An 18,067-nucleotide genomic window follows, 5' to 3' on the forward strand; every position below is an offset into this window, starting at 1 on the left:
TTCTTGCGATGATAATAATAGTGATATTTTTTAAATTTAATAATAGTTTAACTATAAACTTTTTAGTTTACTCTATTGCGATGATTTATTTTATTTTTGAAGTATTTGTTTCATTTTTAAATTCCGTATTCATTAAAATATCATTACATAAATCAAGACGAATGGAGTTAGTGAATTTTGAACAAAGTCTTCCAATGCAATTGCTGACAATGTGAACTAAATTTGTAGAGAAAGACTTGAGAAGCAAAAAAAGAGAACCCACAAACAACTTGCTGAGGTCTCCACTTTAATTTCTATCGAAGGCAAGTTGTACGAAAAAACCCAAAAGTAATTTCCAAGAACGTGAAGTATTCTTTAGTTGACTTGACCCAGCCATGAAAGCTGAGGGTATATGTAGCTCTTATTCATTACGCTGGTCTTTTACCAAAAATCATCCTTTCATTCTTGCATCATATCAAACCTTAATTCATCCCTTCATCAAACCTTAATATATCCATGGATTCTCGATTCACTCAAGGACAATCGTCTACATCCTCCAATGCTCGATTTACGCAAGGAGTATTATCTACACCCTACGATACTACATTCTCCGATACTGAAGGAGAATCATCTCCATCCTACTATACTCCAGGGGAGTCATTTACATTCTCCGATACTAAAGGAGAATCATCTCCATCCTACGATACTCCAGGAAAGTCATTTACATTCTCCAATACTGAAGGAGAATCATCTACATCCTCTAAGTTCTTTTATCATGTATTCCTGAGTTTTAGCGGTGAAGACACCCGAAAAAAATTTGTAGGCCATCTTGAGAACAGATTGTGTCAAGTTGGATTCCAAATCTTCAAAGATGATAAGAGTGTGAGAAAGGGTGATGTGATTTCAATGGCACTAGAGAAAGGTATTGAAAATTCAAGGATTTCCATTGTCGTTTTGTCAACAAATTATGCTTCGTCTCGTTGGTGTCTTGATGAATTAGTTAAAATTCTTGAATGCAAAGAGAAGTTAAAGCAGAAAGTCATGCCTATTTTCTATGATGTTGAACCAAGTGAAGTGCGAAAGCAAACTGGGAAATTCGGTGAGGGATTTGCCAAACTCAAGGAACAATTTGGGGACCAAAGTATGGAGAAGTGGAAAGCTGCACTTACTGAAGTTGCAAATATATCTGGAAGGGAATTGCGAATAGTTGCTAACGGGTATTGTTTTTTTATTCAATTATTTTAGTTTATTTGCTATTTGTCCTTATTGTTTACACTTTTTTTTAAACCAAAATCCATTCACCTAGGCTTTCATCTCTCTGGTGATGGAGGGTTGGCAAGACCCCTACCACGTCCATTGAAATCCAAAAAGTTACAATCAAATGGATGGGGACATAGAGCCTAACCTCCTTAAAAATTTTAGGACAAGAGAACCTGTCCCTATTAAGCTTATCGATCAAGAGATCTTACACAGAACTTAACTAATGCATTAATACTATGAATAGTTAATACATTTAAATAGCAGCTGACTCAAGGAGGATCAAAATGCCAAGTAGCCTTCTTTTTTATTCTTCTTCCGAAGGATGGAAAATCCAGTTTATTCATCCCCAAGGGGCCTCTCTAGCCACTGTAGGCAGATCTCCTTCATGCAAAAAAAATCTTGGGACCTGATTTTCAGTAGCATATTTGGCTAGAGCATCCGTCACTTCATTTTCTTCCCTGTAGCTATGTTTAATTGTGATACTTCTCTGTGAGAGTTTGGACTGGATTTCTTCAATGATACATTGTATCCTCCAAGGAGGTGTAATAATACCATTGATTATTCTAACCACTATCGTGGAGTCCAATTCCATGATAGTATATATAGCTTAAATTATTTCATAAAATGTCCTATATGAACAGGCAAGTTATCTATTTTACTCCTTCAAATTGGATTTCCCCATCACGTACCTACCAGAATTATGATACCGCTTAGCTTCATCCCACTGTGTTATGCCTTCAGTATTGAATTTAATTTGTCCATCAAATAATTTCAAATATCAGAAGTTTCTTTTCTTTTAACTTTCAACTTTGCTAAAAATCGATAGGTGCGAATCAGAATTTATTGAATTTATTATACAAGATGTCGAAACAGAGGTCAGCCAGACACCTCTAGATGTTGCTTCTCACCCAGTTGGAGTAGATTCTCGTGCCAAAGTTATAGAGTCGATTTTGCGAAATGGACAATGTGAAGATGAAGCTCGCATGGTTGGTATACATGGAGTTGGTGGAATTGGAAAAACAACTCTGGCAAAAGAATTGTACAATCGGTTATCTCAACGTGTAAACTTCGATGGTAGTTTCTTCCTTTCAAATGTTAGGTCAGAAGAAAAAAATCATCCACACAAACTACAAAAGAAAATTCTCAAAAAACTTCTCAAAACCAAGGATGTCAAAGTTGACAATGTTGATGACGGCATCACTAAAATCAGAACTAGACTCCGGTCAAAGAAGGTTCTACTTGTTCTTGATGACGTGGATCATATAGACCAATTAAAATACTTAGCAAGAGAAAGAAGTTGGTTTGGTTCGGGTAGTATAGTAATCATTACGACCCGAGACAAGCGAGTGCTAGATCGGTTTGGAGAAAAAGACCTGAAATATGAGGTTGAACTACTAAATGAAGGTGAAGCTATGTTACTTTTTTGTATCCATGCTTTTGGCATTCCTATTCCACCACAAGATTATGTTAATTTGGCACAAGACATAATCAAATATTCAGGTAGGCTACCATTAGCTCTTGTGACATTGGGGTCACATTTGCATGGAAGATCAATAGAAGAATGGACCGACGAATTCAAAAGACTAAAAGATATTCCTCATGAAGATATTCTAAAGATTCTCAAGATAAGCTTTGATGGACTTGAGCTTTATACAAAGACTGTTTTTCTTGATATTGCATGCCCCTTTCAATATTTAAAAGAAAAAGAAGTTACCAGTATACTAAATGCATGTGGTTTTCATGCTAAATGTGAAATTGCAACTTTAATCCAAAAACACTTGCTCCAAAGGGATGGTCACTGCTTGGTGATGCATGATCTAGTGCGAGATATGGGAAGAGAAATTGTTCACTTGGAATCTCCTCAATGCCCCGGAGGACGGAGCAGATTGTTCATCCCTGAAGATGTCAGTGCTGTTCTACTAGGAAATACCGTCAGTAAATCCTTTTCTTATTTAATTTATTTGCTTATAACTTCTGCTATCATCATAAGAATTAAATTCATTAGTGCTTCGTCTCTGGTTGTAGACTAGAAATGACATTTGCTAAAAAACTTTAATTAGGAAGGGTTTTAACTATTTTACCTTTATTTACGTTTTAAGATGTAATATGTCTTCATTTAATATTTATTCTATTTATGTGTCATTTCCAACAATATTGAGATGTTCATAGAATTATGCTTTAAGCACAATTACTACTAAGGGTATGATAGGAAAAAAATAGTTAATTTTGTCTTGAACTTTTAAATGATAAATAATTTAAGATAACTATTTTTAGAAATCACGACTGATAAGTTGACCGGAGAGCAACATACTTATGGGCATAGACCATATTTCTCCAAGTCTAGTTATTCAAAGATATTTGGCTTATTCAAAGATATTTGGCTTTATCTTTTTTCTTTTTTCTTTTCTCAATTCATCATTTTATGTTTTGTATATTTTATTGTTTAACTATGTTCTTACAGACTTTCTGTGATTATCTAATTGCGGAAGAATCAGGCATGTGAACTTTTGAAAAGTGTTATAAATAGGTACATATGTGGAACGTTTATGTTATTATTTCTAGAACTATATATATATATATATATATATATATTCTACCTTTAATTGGTGCCATTATCAGGTTGGTAGATGCAAGTTGTTCTCTTTTTTTCATCTTTTTTCTTTCCTTATGATATTATCATGTGAACTTATTGAATTCTGCTTGCTAATTTTTGAAAGACTCATCTTAGCTTTTTGAGCAATTTTACTTTCTCTTCTAACATCCTATGATGTGTAATTTCATTTTTCTTGATACATCGTGTATTCTTTTTGTTTGTCCCCCAATTTGTATATATACTCCCTTTGCTCCAATCTATGTGATAATTTTCGCTTCTCTAGATTTAAACTATATGAACTTTGACTATTTTTTAATGTATCTTTTTTATCAAATTGATATAATTAGAAAAGATGTAACTTATAGTAGTACTCTTCATGTATTTCAAATATATAAATTTTAATATAAGATTGAGTTAATGTAATACTGCCTCCGGATCAAAAAAAGAGATTACTTAGCTTTTTTTTCTTGGATAAAAAAAAGTTTACTTAGCAAATTAAGAAAGAATTAACCTTTTATTTTCATATTTGCCTGATTAAATCTCAATATCTATATAATTAGAGGTAAATTACCTATTTTTATCTAGGAGTCAGTATTTTCTTAAGAGGTGTCAATATTTTCTTAAGAGGTGTGCAAATGACTAAGTGGATTCTTTTTTTAATCAAAGAGTATAATTTAGCTTCAAAGTTTAATTAATTTGACTCTCAAAAAATAAAAAGTATCACATAAATCATAAATCAGTGGGTAAACCATTTTCTCTCTCTTAATTTCTGGGACTTAACCTTACCTTAAGATACTTTTATTTTAACTGAACTACAGGGTACCGAGAAAGTAGAAGTACTGATGTGTAAACCTTGGGCATTAAAGGGTGTGAGCACTGAGGCATTTCAGAACATGAAAAATCTTAGGGTGCTTGAAATCCATGGTTTATGTGTGAGTGGAGATTTTGGGCTGTTCCCCAAGAAGCTCAAATGGTTGTCTTGGGAATTCTGTCCTTTAAAACGTATACCATCAAATTTTCCAGCCGCGAATCTTGTATTTCTAGATTTGCAGTTCAGTGCTATCAGAGAGTTTGATCTGAATTTGCAGGTTTGTTACCCAATTCTATAATTTCATGTGTACTCTTGTTGCAATTACCGAGTGAAGAAAATCTTACTTGAAACTGTATTTGGTTTACATTTAGTGCTGCCCAATGTTGAAGTTGCTGGATCTCTCTGATTGCCAGCACCTCAGAAAAACCCCAAAGTTCAATGGTGCAGAAAGTCTTGAGACTTTGCTGCTTCATCATTGCTTAAGTCTGACGGAGATCGATCAATCAATATGCCAGCTGAAATCCCTTCAAGTCTTGGACATTAGTAGCTGCGAGAAGGTACAAACACTACCATCAAATTTTCCACCTGCGAATCTCGTATTTCTAAATATGCGGGGGAGTGCTATCAGAGAGTTTGATCTGAATTTGCAGGTTTGTTACCCAATTCTATAATTTCATGTGTACTCTTGTTGCAATTACCCAGTGAAGGAAAATCTTACTTGAAATTGTATTTGGTTTACATTTAGTGCTGCCCAATGTTGAAGGTGCTGAATCTCTCTGATTGCCGACGCCTCAGAAGTACTCCAAAGTTTAATGGTGCAGAAATTCTTGAGATTTTGCTGCTTAAAGATTGCACATGGCTGACGGAGATCGATCAATCAATATGCCAGCTGAAATCCCTTCAAGTCTTGGACATTACTGGGTGGCGTCAGTTACAAACACTGCCAGTTGACCTTGGAGATGTGCAAAGTCTAAGATCTCTTCGTGCAAGTAAGACGGGTATAAAACAATTACCTAAATCTGTTGAAAAGCTAAAAAATCTTGAAACTTTGGAATTGGGATTTTTGAATTACGGAAGGAGTTTTCCTCAAATAGGAGTCATAGAATCCTCTCCGACTTCTCTTTATTATGGTTTGTCTGAGGCTGATATTCATGTGGATATTGGGAGTTTATCCTCCTTGATATCTTTAGATCTGAGTGGCAACAGTTTTCATCATCTACCCTTTGATTTTTCTAAGTTACGATTCTTGAAGGTCTTGCGTTTGAATGACTGTAAGAATCTTCAAACACTCCCGTCAGTATCAAATTTAGAGAATCTTGAAACTCTCGAACTTACAAATTGTGAGAATCTTCAAACACTCCCGTCAGTGTCAAATTTAGAGAATCTTGAAACTCTCCAACTTACAAATTGTGAGAATCTTGAAACACTCCCGTCAATATCAAATTTAGAGAATCTTGAAACTCTCGATCTTAGGAATTGCAAGAAGTTGGTCGACATTACAGGGTTGGACAACCTCCCTTCTATAAAGCGGATCGACATGATCGGTTGTGGCTTTCTGCCGAATCCTTTCAATGAAGGCTTCTTTAGTGCACACGCTCAACCATTTCCATCTAGAAACTATCCACATAAGGTTAGTCTCTCTCTCTCTCTCTCTCTCTCTCTCTCTCTCTGTCTCTATCTCTCTCTCTCCTATCATATTATTAACGATCTTGTGTCTTTGTCTGATGAAGCAGGGGTTCAAAATTAAACTCCAATGCAATGAGATTCCAGATTGGTGCAGCAACCAAGTTGCAACTCCATCTATCTGTTTGACTGTCCCCAGACATGATAAGGAGTATAAGTTCTTAGGAATGGTTCTTTGGCTTGTTTGCGACTCTTGGAGGGGAAGGTTTGTTGTTTCTGTATCCCATAGAGAGAGAGAATCTATGCCGTGGTCTTACGATATTGGTGACCATGGAGAACTATCATGTGTATATTACATATCTTACTTAGATAGACCTTTTGATGGCCAAATGATCAAAGGTGGGGAAAAGATAACAGTCCACCGGGATGACAAGTGGTTCTCTGGCATAGATATAAAGAAGATAGGGATACATCTGTTATACTTAGACCAACATGGTAATGTTACATCTTTGCCGAGAAAGGTGGATCATTCTTATTCTAAGTTTCCAGAAGAATGTTCAGCAGGGCATAAAAGAGCAAAGTTGATTTGAACGAGTCAGCCCCCGTTCGCTCCAGTCAATTCTTGAGTTTAGTCGATCCTGGTATCTGGGAGATAAACCTCATTTATGGAGTGTCGCAGCACAGGTAAAGGAATGAAAATTCCAAACTGCTCTTTTTTCAACCACATTATGCGCGATTAGCTTGATCGGGGTGTGGATAGAGGAGCAAGTTTGGAAATACTGAAGAAGGACCATTTGTTATTCACTTTTTAAATTTTAGATAATGTACGGACAATGAATTAAAAACCTCAATTTTTTTTCATAAGTATAAATTCCCAGTGTAATCCCAAGTCATCCGTAATATGTCCAACTTAGTATATGTACGAGGACTTATGTGGGCCTCATTTTGGTTTGTGACTAATTTAAGTAATTAGTACTTCAATTGTGTGGCTAAAAGCACATTGGTGAAATTGCTTTGGGCCTTAAACTTAGGCAGCATGCCAAAAGATAGTTTGCAACTACAAACTAGGTGTAAAGTTAAGAAGCATTTGAGAATCAAGTGCTTAAAGTTTGTCAGCATATACTGGGGAATGTCTATCAATTAAAGCAAAATATACTGGGGAAAGTACGTTCCCGCAGCTACCATACTCTCATCTCCAGATTGCCGATAACTTGTCCTGTTTTGTAGATAAACTTATTTTGTCTCATATTTGGTTTGTGACTAATATTTTACTTGCATCTCATAGTATCTGCGGGAAGCAATCTGCGAGTTGCTTTTGCATCCGCATCTGTGGTTGCGCAACATATCAAACTGTCTTGTGGCTTGCTACTTTGCCACTGTGACCGAGGCTTGTAAAGAAAACCTTAAGGGAACTTACTATTTGATGAGGTCAAGTAGACTTTTCTTCATTGCTACTTCCCTTTTTTGTCCGCTGAAGGTGCTGCAGACTGATGATGCTGCCTGTGATCTCAGTACTGAAAATCTTGTCTTTTCAATTTGCGCTCTGCATTCATTCTTAGGAAAATATGAATGTAAAGATCAAGACAAGTTCTGGTCCACCTTTGAACACGATGAGCAGGGTCATTTACTTAGGCTTTTCAAACAGTTTGATTTAAGGAAACTCTCATGTCCGACCTTAGCGGTAAAAAAGATGAAAGCCAGCGCTACTTGGTCATTTCCTATTTGCTTAAGACAATTGGGAAGATTTCCCTTCATGTGGAGGATATGCAGGTGGGTGGTTAATATATATTAAAGGGTATCTCTGTTTGCTCAACTCAAAATTTCTTAGCCTAGTCATCGCTATTTTATTCACTTTCTCGTTTTTTCGAACTATACGTAACATTTTTGGCCTCACTCTCCCATATGTTGTGCGAGGAGCGAGTGTCTCATGGTGGGGAATGTGTGTCTTCTTTTGCAGATGAAAATTATCTTCACTTGTTTCAAAGCAATTTCACCAAAGCTTATAAATCAGAATAGATTGTTGTCCCCTGACGGTGAGGTTGATTGCCAAAGCTTTGCATACCATATGCTGTTGCCACTGTACAAAGTTTGTGAAGGATTTGCTGGAAAAGTTATATCAGGTATGTCTCTCATGTAGTTATATCAGGTATGTCTCTCATGTCGATTGATTCAATCTCTTGCAAGCTTATTGTTTTAAGGTCCATACTATCTTTGATGCAAAGTGGTAGTTGCACAAGTTTATGATGTTACCTTTTAGCCATTTCGTTCAAGTCATAATCCAAGATTTGTTGGCTTGAAAGCACTTCTAGCAAAAAAAAAAGGTGGACAAAGGGATACACTTCATTTTGAAAGAAAGGTGACGGATCCATGCATTCTGTTTGTCAGGAATTTGGAGCAGTCTAAGTTTCCGTTAAGTCAATTTTCCCACCGTTTACAAAATGCTCGTCACCTTCTTCTTGGTTTCAGAGTAATTAAATGCATATGTAATGATTACATTTGCGTTGTGTCTACAGATGACATGAAACAAATGGCTGAAGAAGTGCGGGGGAGCATAGCAAAGTTATGTGAGTGCAGAGTTTTGTCCAAATCTACAGTCATATAAGGAAAAATCTCAAATCCAAGAGGGATGAGGAAACAAGAAGAGAAGGTGATTGCTGTGGTTAATCCAATGAGAAATGCCAAGAGGAAGCTGAGGAATGCAGAAAAACATAAAGCACACAAGAAAAGGAAAATGATGGCAATGAAGATGGGAAGATGGATGTAGTTAGTTAGACTATGCTAGGTGTGGAAAATTGAGCATCTTCAACACGAAGAAGGGTGGATTCCATCTGGGAGTGAGAGTTGGTGTCAATCTCACGCCTTGTCATCAGATCACAAAGTAGGTTGATTTCACCCAGAACCCTCTGCAGCCCGAGGCAGGCCTCCCCTAAGTAGGCTTCTACAGAAAATTTTGTTTTATTTATTTGATCAACTTTTTCATTGTATAGTGCTACTAGTTGCACTACGCTTAGTTAAAAATGGAATCTGTATAGTGAATATAGTGGCCCTTTCATTAGCCTACAATGCAAGAGAACATTGTAACTGATTGAACAGCGTAATTCAAGGAATTTAAGTAATTGGGAATAGTCTTGGAGAAGAGTGTTCTTCCTATTTTTGGAATGCAAAGGAAGAAACAAAGGTTAAACGTGGGTTTACTTGGTTTATTTCACACTCACTGAATGTAAATTATGCAATTGGAATTAAAGATCTTATCTTTTTAGTGTTAAAACTGTCGTGAAATGATATTTGGCAAAGATTACATGACAACAGACGAGCAAGTCCAGAAACAATTATCACATCAGTAGCAGAAGACCCACCATTCCAAAACAATAATATCTGAAAACATTTATTCTTTTTGTTTTTTGGCAATTAAAAGATTTTGTTAATTACCTGTGAGAATTACAAAACTAGGGGAGACTAATCCAGATCTGCCCCTCTCAGAATAACACACAAACATCATCTACCAGTGTCTACTTTACTCTATACCATCTCATTCTAGACACAACTCCTACTACAAAGAACTAACATACACTCTAATAATAATACATAGAGCAATCTTCAGTGAGTGCACTAGATCCTCTGCAATCCTGCATTTGTGCTGAAATACTCTTCCATTTCCTTCAACCCACACATCATCTACCATAGCCGCAAACCCAGCTTTAAGAAGCTTCCATGTTGCACTCTATCCTTTCTAGCAATATAGTCCATGCTATGCATAAGGGGCTGTCCTCCAAAGCTTCTTTTGTCTCCTATCAATTCTCCGTGTTTGCCAAATATGGAGTAGCGCTCTAAAATTAGATGGCATTAGCGATTGAACTTCAAAAATGCATAAAAATATAAATCAAAACTGCCAAGAAAAGCAACAATGAAGTAGAGCAAGTGATCCGCCGATTCCCTAGCATTCTCACATGAAAAGCACCTGCTGCAAAGATGAACTCCTTTCTTCTGCAGCCTATGAACTCCTTTCTTCTGCAGCCTATCCTGCGTTAAACATGCTCGAGGAGCAGCAAGCCAGCCAAAACAAGCCACTTTGGCTAGCACTTTAGTCTTCCATATCATTTTCCAAGGACATTCTTTATCATATTCCACTGAAAGTTCTTGTAGCTTGTCATAGCATGCCTTAACAGTGAATGTTCCATCTTTCCCTGCCATATACCATTGAGAATATTCCTTGCAATAATCTATGTCACATTGTGCATTTCCTGCAAAAAGGAGGCAGCTTCTGTCATTTCCCAGCCATTACGCTCTTTTCTAAATTGAAAACCCCATCCTGAGTTAGAAATGCATTCTGCCATTAGACAATCCTTATTTCTGACCATTTAATAACAAAGGAAATATGTCCTTAAATAGCCCATCTTTACACTATTTATCTATCCATAGCCTATCTTAGCCTAAGTTGTTTTGTTACTTTAACATCAGGCATATTTAGGTACTTTGGCCGTTTGGTATAGAGAATGTCTGTTGCCAATGTATCAAAAAGTGGGTAAGTATTTTAATTTCTCTCAGATGGAGAGAAGGTCAATAAATCCACTTTGAGACAATGTCCTGTCAGGACAAAGTCTATTTTAGATTTGTTTTCAGTGGCAGGCTCGCATTTCATACAACGTTACGCCACATTGTACTCCTTTGAAACACCATCTCATCAGCGGAAAGAAAAATAAGCTATTCCTAATTTTTAGGGTTAATACACTTCTCTTTTTAGTCTGTCTAAAAAAGGAATGATATATTTTTATAGTTAGAAATAATTGAAATTAAAACTTTCTTTTTTATCTTTAATAAAATGATTTACAGTCACACAAATATTTATGATTTCTTTTAGATCACAAGTTTTAAAAATCTTCCTTTCTTTTTTAAACTCTATTCTCAATCAAACTATATCACATAAATTGAGACGGAGGGAGAAGAATGCAACAATCTCTGTTGCTACATATATCGTGAAGTAGTTAGTTTTATCATATTATAATAAAAGTGGGAACACCTCAAGTGTAAAGTTAGATTATCATAATGCCCATAAAATATTACAATGACTTTTCTGCCCTTCAAGCTAGCCTTTTTCAAACACATTTAGGTGCAAAGATGTAAATGTACATTCCACAAAAAATTAAAAAATGTCATTAAAAATAACAAAACAGAAAACATATAATCAGAGGCGGATCCAAGATTTAAAGTGTGTGGGTTCCTGATAACTTTTTATTCATATACAGTAATAACTAGGAGCGGCAAACGAGCAGGTGGGGTCGGATTAAATATGAGCTGGTAAAAAACGAGTTAACCAAAAACAAATAAAATATCCGATCTGCCCATATTTAACACGAACAAGAAATGGATTAATCGAGGGTTAAAATGAATATGACTTAAGGACAAGCTAAAAAATAGAATAAGCTTTAACTCCGAAAAAGCAAGAGTTCATGAAAAATAACAAGCAAATAAATTAGTATTAATAATATGAATATCCATTTTTTAGTGGATAACATCAATAATAGTCAGATTTGATCCATTTTTAAAAAGTAGGTTATCCAACTCATATTCAATGGTTATATTAGGCAGTTACTTTTTTTTTAATCCATTTCGCCAATGCTATTAATAACTAAAAAAACGAGTATTGTGTATTCAATATATATATTTACAAATGAACAAACCACTTAAACATAACAGATATTTTTGCAAGAAGTGGGGCATGACATGGTTAATGAAAGTTAAAAATTAAAAAATTGTAACATAATATAAGAGAAACTAAAGTAAAAGAATGAGAAATTATTGGGATGCGTGTGGAGTTTTCATTTGGCTGGTGTAATGTTTTAATTTGGTTGGTCTAGACTCTAGTGTGTAGTGTTTTGTAGGAAAAAAAAAAAAACAAAAAAGGAATGAACTTTAGGTAAGAAGGCCAACGAGGTTTGAACCCTCGCCTAAACACTGCAGCAAACTCTTAACTGCCTTCCCTTTCGCCACGGAGCTATCTGCAGGTTTCAGGAGGGATTCTATGTAACGGAAATGATTTTTCCCATATAAATACAGTCTCAACAAAAGTTATAGTGTCGGGTGTCGGTTCTCGAGAACCCACACACGACACTATAGATCCGCCCCTGCGTATGATTAGAAGAAAGAGTAATGTGAAATCATTTACATGGCCATAAATATAAAAACCTGTTCAGATGGCTAGCTTTTAATAATGTCATTCTTATAAGTTATATTATTCCGTTATAAACCAATAAATGAATCAAACTTAATTCTTTGCCAATGAATCTGAAAAGTTACATGAATGATTCAATGTATATCAGATTCAAAACTAAAATAATAAGTGACTTTTTAGGCTTATGCACACCCCTTAGTATAAGAACATTGGGGGTGACTCAAATAACAAGTCGTAGTATTGCATATTTACAATTTTAGAACATCATGAGGGTGAATATCACTTAATATTTCTTTTAAAAATACATAACCGAATTGTATACTTTCACTTGTCAAATGGTTTTTATCCTATGTATCAAAATTATCTTATTTTATTATTTCGCTATTTGAAAGTAATTTTATTTTTATTCATGAAGGAGTTACGTTTTAATTATTATACTGATACAGTTTATTGATTATTTGCTTATAGGGAGATAAAATGAATAATAAGATAGTAATACTGTTTTAAGAAATTGTGATTTTTTCATTGTTTGAAAGTTAAAATGTTAGAGTTGATTTGCATTTCATAATATCTTTTATTTCAGTATTGTTTATACTTGTAAAATTATGTTATATATAATTACAAGTTGTATGGCGTATAATGAATTGCTTTGATTAAGTTTTTTTTTGTGAGGATCATGCGCGCACACCCACACATATATATTTCATTTATTTATAGTTTTCTTTTATTTATTTTTATGTAATTTTACCTATTTAAAAATATTTATTATAATTATATTATTTTATGAAAAACTAAAAATTAAATACCCGTGGGGCTTACGCCCCGTGCCTCGGGGCTTATGCCTCGCCGAGACATATGTAAAATGTCCCGCCTTATACCCTTTCCTTTTAAAACACTAATCACTATCATGAAATGTACTGCCTTTATACTATCGCTTCAGGAAGCTCTTACTTAATCTTATTCGATTAATTAAATTTGTCAATTTGTAGTGGCCTAAATTTTTTGAACTTCTTTATTTTATTTCGGAATACTAGGTTTACGGAAAAGAGAAATTACCTAAAATATCTTAGGAAACTTCCGTTTTATTTCGGTTAACCCTTTTCCAGGGACTATGAATGACTTGACCCAAAAAAAAAAAATCCAACCAGCTCTTATTTTCCAATAACAAGTTTTCTACAAATCATCCAATATTCCTTTATTTTCCGTTCTCATCAATCCCTTTCAGGAATGGATACTCAATTTACTCAAATGAAAATTATGTACATCTTCCCACTTCTCTTATGACTAGGCTTTGAGCACGCGTATTACTCATGTACCCAATATCAATATGAGTACAAACATTTAGTATTACATGAATAATATCAAAGTTGTATTTGAAATGTAAAATATTTTTCTTAGGTACAAGTTCAATGATTAATGTTGATCATATTCATCTAACTCAATAAATCAAGCAATCATGCCCCCCATAAAAGTCCTCGTATGTCTTATTGTAGTTTTGTTAAAATAATTTTATATTTACTTTAGAAGCTTATGCTGACTTGTATTTCACGACTTATTTTATATTATAAGTTTTAGAAGTCTTTTTTATTTTTAAAATCTTGTGCTCATTAGAACAATATCACATAATTGAAACGAATGGAATAAGTGAATTTTGACCAATGCTTTCAATTAATTTGCCGATAATGTTAAAGAGGTTCATAGAAAAAAAAATCCCGTGAAGTGACTAAAGAGTAAGGACAATGAAATGGCTAGAGAAAAAATTGACATTTTGAATAGGAGCTTGTTTGGATGGGCTTATAAAATTTATAAGCCCAAAAAATAAGTTGGGATAGCTTAATTTTTTTTTTTTAGTTATCCCAATTAATTTTTTTGGCTAATAAGTTGTTTTCAGCTTATAAGTTTTTTTTGTTAAGCTAAGATAAATGAGTCAATTTATTTTTTTTTAGCTTATTTTAAGCATATAATGACTTATAAGCTGACTAGCCAAATATTCCAAAAAACTAAAACAGCTATAAGCTAAGTCAAACGAGCTCGTGAATTTCTCTCTGTAAGGGGTACAAGAGACTATGACGTCCATTCTTGACAAATAACCTCACCTCATGTGAAACTCGCAAAACCATAATAGCACGATTGGTAGCTCGATTGTTAGAGAAAATTATTTTTGTATAAAATTTACACAGTGTTTGGTATGCGAATTTAGAAACCCACATAATTAAAATATGTATTAGTCATGAGGTAATCTATGTATTAGTATAAAAGGTGGAATAACTAAATTCTTCACAACTAATGCCTACATAAAATAATACATAAATTTCTTCATAACTAATTTATGTATTACTATACCCGCATAACTCTAACCAGCTATCAAACGACCCTAATAGTTCAAAGATGTTATATCGTTATGTAAACACCCAACACTATAGATGCGAAATATTAGTTTAAGAGATTTTTAACATATTCACACATTAATTTTCTCAAAGGGAAAGTTGTTAAGTGGAAGCATTCAAAAGATATTTGGGGGGATGATCGAATGCAAGAATATCACACTGTCAAAAAGCATACATTTAGTTAGGGACGAAATCTACCTAGCGCCATGTTTTTTTTTTTCAACAGACATTTTGTTAATCACCGAGTATTCATTGTACCTAACCAGAGCACACCACATCGAGGTTGCTCATCTCATGTCACGTATCAAAACAAACTCTATTTCCAAAAGACATACAGTAATTCCTATAAAGAACAAATTGTACAAAAGAGAGTCTATTTTCCCTAACTTGTATGCACTTTGTTCACTTTTACTTATTCCGTATTTTAAAAATATATTTTTATTTTTTCCTTGTCACTTTTAGCATATAAAGAAAAGATAAAAAAAATTATATTTTACACATAATATTAATTACTCATGTCAAATCATTTTCAAATCCATTAAAAATATACACCAATTAATATGAGTATTATGATAAATTATGCACTTTCATTTATTATTTCATAAGAGTGTGCAAAGTTCACAGTAAACAAGTGAAAGTGAACCGAGAAAGTAATTCAGAGTGTGTCCATAGAACTCATGGCGTAATGCAATGAGTGATTTTCACTCACAGTTGAGAGCGTGAATAAAAATGTAATTTTCTTTTTTTATCAAATATTGTTTTTCTTTTTTCTTCTTTTCCTTCATTTTCTCTGACCCTGTCACCATATCCTACCCAGTTTATTCCTCCTAATTTCTCCGGATTTTTTTACGGAGGATTCAAAAATATTGAGATTAAATAAATCCACACAAGTAAATATTTTTTGATTAAATTCTTATCAAGTCAATATTGAGATTTATCATTTTATTTATTATTAAAATTAATAGGTGAAATTTTGGGCTAGTGATTGATTCATAAATTTACTTAAATTTTGAACGATAAGAAAACGACAAATAAGCATAAAAAAGACGTTATAAAAAAAATGCTTCATATAAGGTAATCATCAACTACACAATCCACACAACACCGAAAATGGAAGAAGCTGCAAATTTAATTTCACAAAGCTGCAAGTAATATATAATAGTAGTAGACTGGTAGTGTTTTGATGACATTTATGAGTATTAGTAGTACTATTATCATATTGATAATTGTTTTGTTGAAACTCTTGCAGTGTTAAAGATTAATAATAATGTCTTTCAAATGCATCAATAAAAATAATCAACAAAAATATTTATCTTCTCTAATAAATTTCATAATACTAAATGCATACAACTTCTTATTTATAATTTTAATTTACCTTTTAATAACTATAGTTTAATATACTTAATTACAAATATATTCCATAGGGGGTGTAAGTATAAAATTTCTTATCCATGTACACAAATAATTCAAGTAATCATTAAGATAGTGAAGGTTTCGGTTAATTTAGCGAAAATAACCCTTTATGACTATTTAGGAAAATTAATTACCCGAAATAATCAATGTTTGTAAAATTACCTGAAATGACCCAATTTATACCCTCACTTCAAAAGCCTATTGTATATTCGTACCCTCATTACAATTGAAAAAAATGTTGTATACAATTGAATTTTCTTGGATATAAATACCTCTTATATACATTATTATACACTTTTATACAAGGTTAATACATTGTCTACTCCAGATGTATAAAACTGTATATTGTTGTATAATGTTATATATTGTGAAAAAGTGGCTATGCGGTGTAATTTTAAAATATGACTATGCAAATATAATTTTTTATGCTAGATTATACATTATTGAAATTTCCCCATATATTTATGAATGGGTTTTCAATGGATACACCTAATAGTTTCTTGGTTTTAGAAATATATATTGCGTTGAACCTTTTGAGTTAATCTTTGCAAAGTGATTTAGCTAATAAATTTTGTATGTGCCATCGTTTGTTAAATTCAGATTTTATGCTCACAAAATTCAAAATTAATTAAACAAATTGAGTATATTAGAAAGGGCATATTAGTCAAATCATAATCTTTTTACATAAAAAATTAATAGGTTAAAAGAATTGTTACAAAGAAATCAAAATAAAAAAGGTAAGTGTAATATTGTAAACCACAAGGACGGTGAGTGTGATAAAGCCATACATGGAAGGAAATCTCGGAAATTATTCCTTAAATTTTTGTTGAAGAACATCAATCATGTATTTTGTGAAGCTTGTTTAGAAAATTTCTCTTTTTCTGTTTCCAATATATGTACCTTCAGCAATACGTATATAGTTTTGTAAAGGGAGAGCCTCCCTATTCCCTTGCGTATTTTGATACGATCAAATGTAAATGGTAGGTGCCCCCTTATCGTAATTGTATCTTGTATGGTTAGTAGTGACTTTACTTCCTTCTTACGTCTTGAATTTGTTCAATCTTTACTAGGATTCAGGAGAGGTCTAGTCCTCTTTTGACTCTACTTCCTTCTTACCTCTAAGTATATATACCTTAACTATTACAAAATGGTATAAATATATTTTTATCATTGTACAAATGATGCAAATGTATTCTTTCTGTTGACGAAATTTGCACAATTTATATAACGATAAGGGTATGTTTACATCATTTTATAATAATAAGGGTATATGTCTTCTTTAATTTGTAAAGTTAAAGGACTATATATGCACCTTTTCCTAATAATAGGAGTATGATTTTTCAAAGAAGAACCCAACTTCTATCGAATTTCCCCATACCCCTTCAGTGCAATGAATAGCAGGTTGTTTTCCTAGTAAGCTCCCGTCATTTTCATTTGAATAAATTTAAGGGTGTTTAGTGGTGGCACAATTTCTCTAAATTTCATTATGTTGTCTTTTTTCGAAATTCAAACAGTAGGTATTTGTCAAAATGATATTTCGTCAATTTCTTGTAGGATTATGTATGACGTACGTTATATTAATTTATATAATAGCCAACTGCAAAAAGATAATCAAATGAAGAGAACGACGGATTTAGTGAATCTTGATCAATTCTTTTTATTCACACTTGGTGACAATGTGAAATAGATTCAAACAAAAAACTTTAAGATGCAAAAAAAGAGAACCCCCAAACAACTAGTTTTAGGTTTTTATTTGCACTTTCGGCCCTATTTTGTACTGGTGTTTAATTTTTATTCCTCAAATGGAGCCTTCTAAGAGATAAGTTTTTTTA

The 18,067-nt window shown here is 33.4% G+C and overlaps 1 protein-coding gene across 9 annotated transcripts; it reads left to right on the top strand.

Annotated features, from left to right (window-relative positions):
- The first annotated feature begins 250 nt into the window (after positions 1–250).
- LOC132608855 (TMV resistance protein N-like) lies at positions 251–9,402 on the top strand. 9 transcript variants are annotated; one of them, XR_009570557.1, is made up of 8 exons: positions 255–1,196; positions 2,066–3,170; positions 4,651–4,920; positions 5,015–5,293; positions 5,389–6,273; positions 6,377–8,386; positions 8,567–8,675; positions 8,780–9,402. XR_009570557.1 is itself a non-coding variant. In XM_060322623.1 (6 exons), exons 1-6 carry the CDS (start codon positions 496–498, stop codon positions 6,854–6,856), a joined length of 3,693 nt encoding a protein of 1,230 aa, XP_060178606.1. In that variant the 5' UTR covers positions 251–495; the 3' UTR covers positions 6,857–9,402. The 9 variants fall into 9 exon arrangements, 2 of the variants coding, with proteins under 2 accessions (XP_060178606.1, XP_060178604.1); XR_009570553.1 differs by having other exon boundaries at positions 6,377–8,675; XR_009570555.1 differs by having other exon boundaries at positions 8,567–9,402.
- Positions 9,403–18,067: the final 8,665 nt, after the last annotated feature.

Source organism: Lycium barbarum, chromosome 9 (assembly GCF_019175385.1).
Source record: "Lycium barbarum isolate Lr01 chromosome 9, ASM1917538v2, whole genome shotgun sequence".
NCBI classification, from domain to species: Eukaryota; Viridiplantae; Streptophyta; class Magnoliopsida; order Solanales; family Solanaceae; genus Lycium; species Lycium barbarum.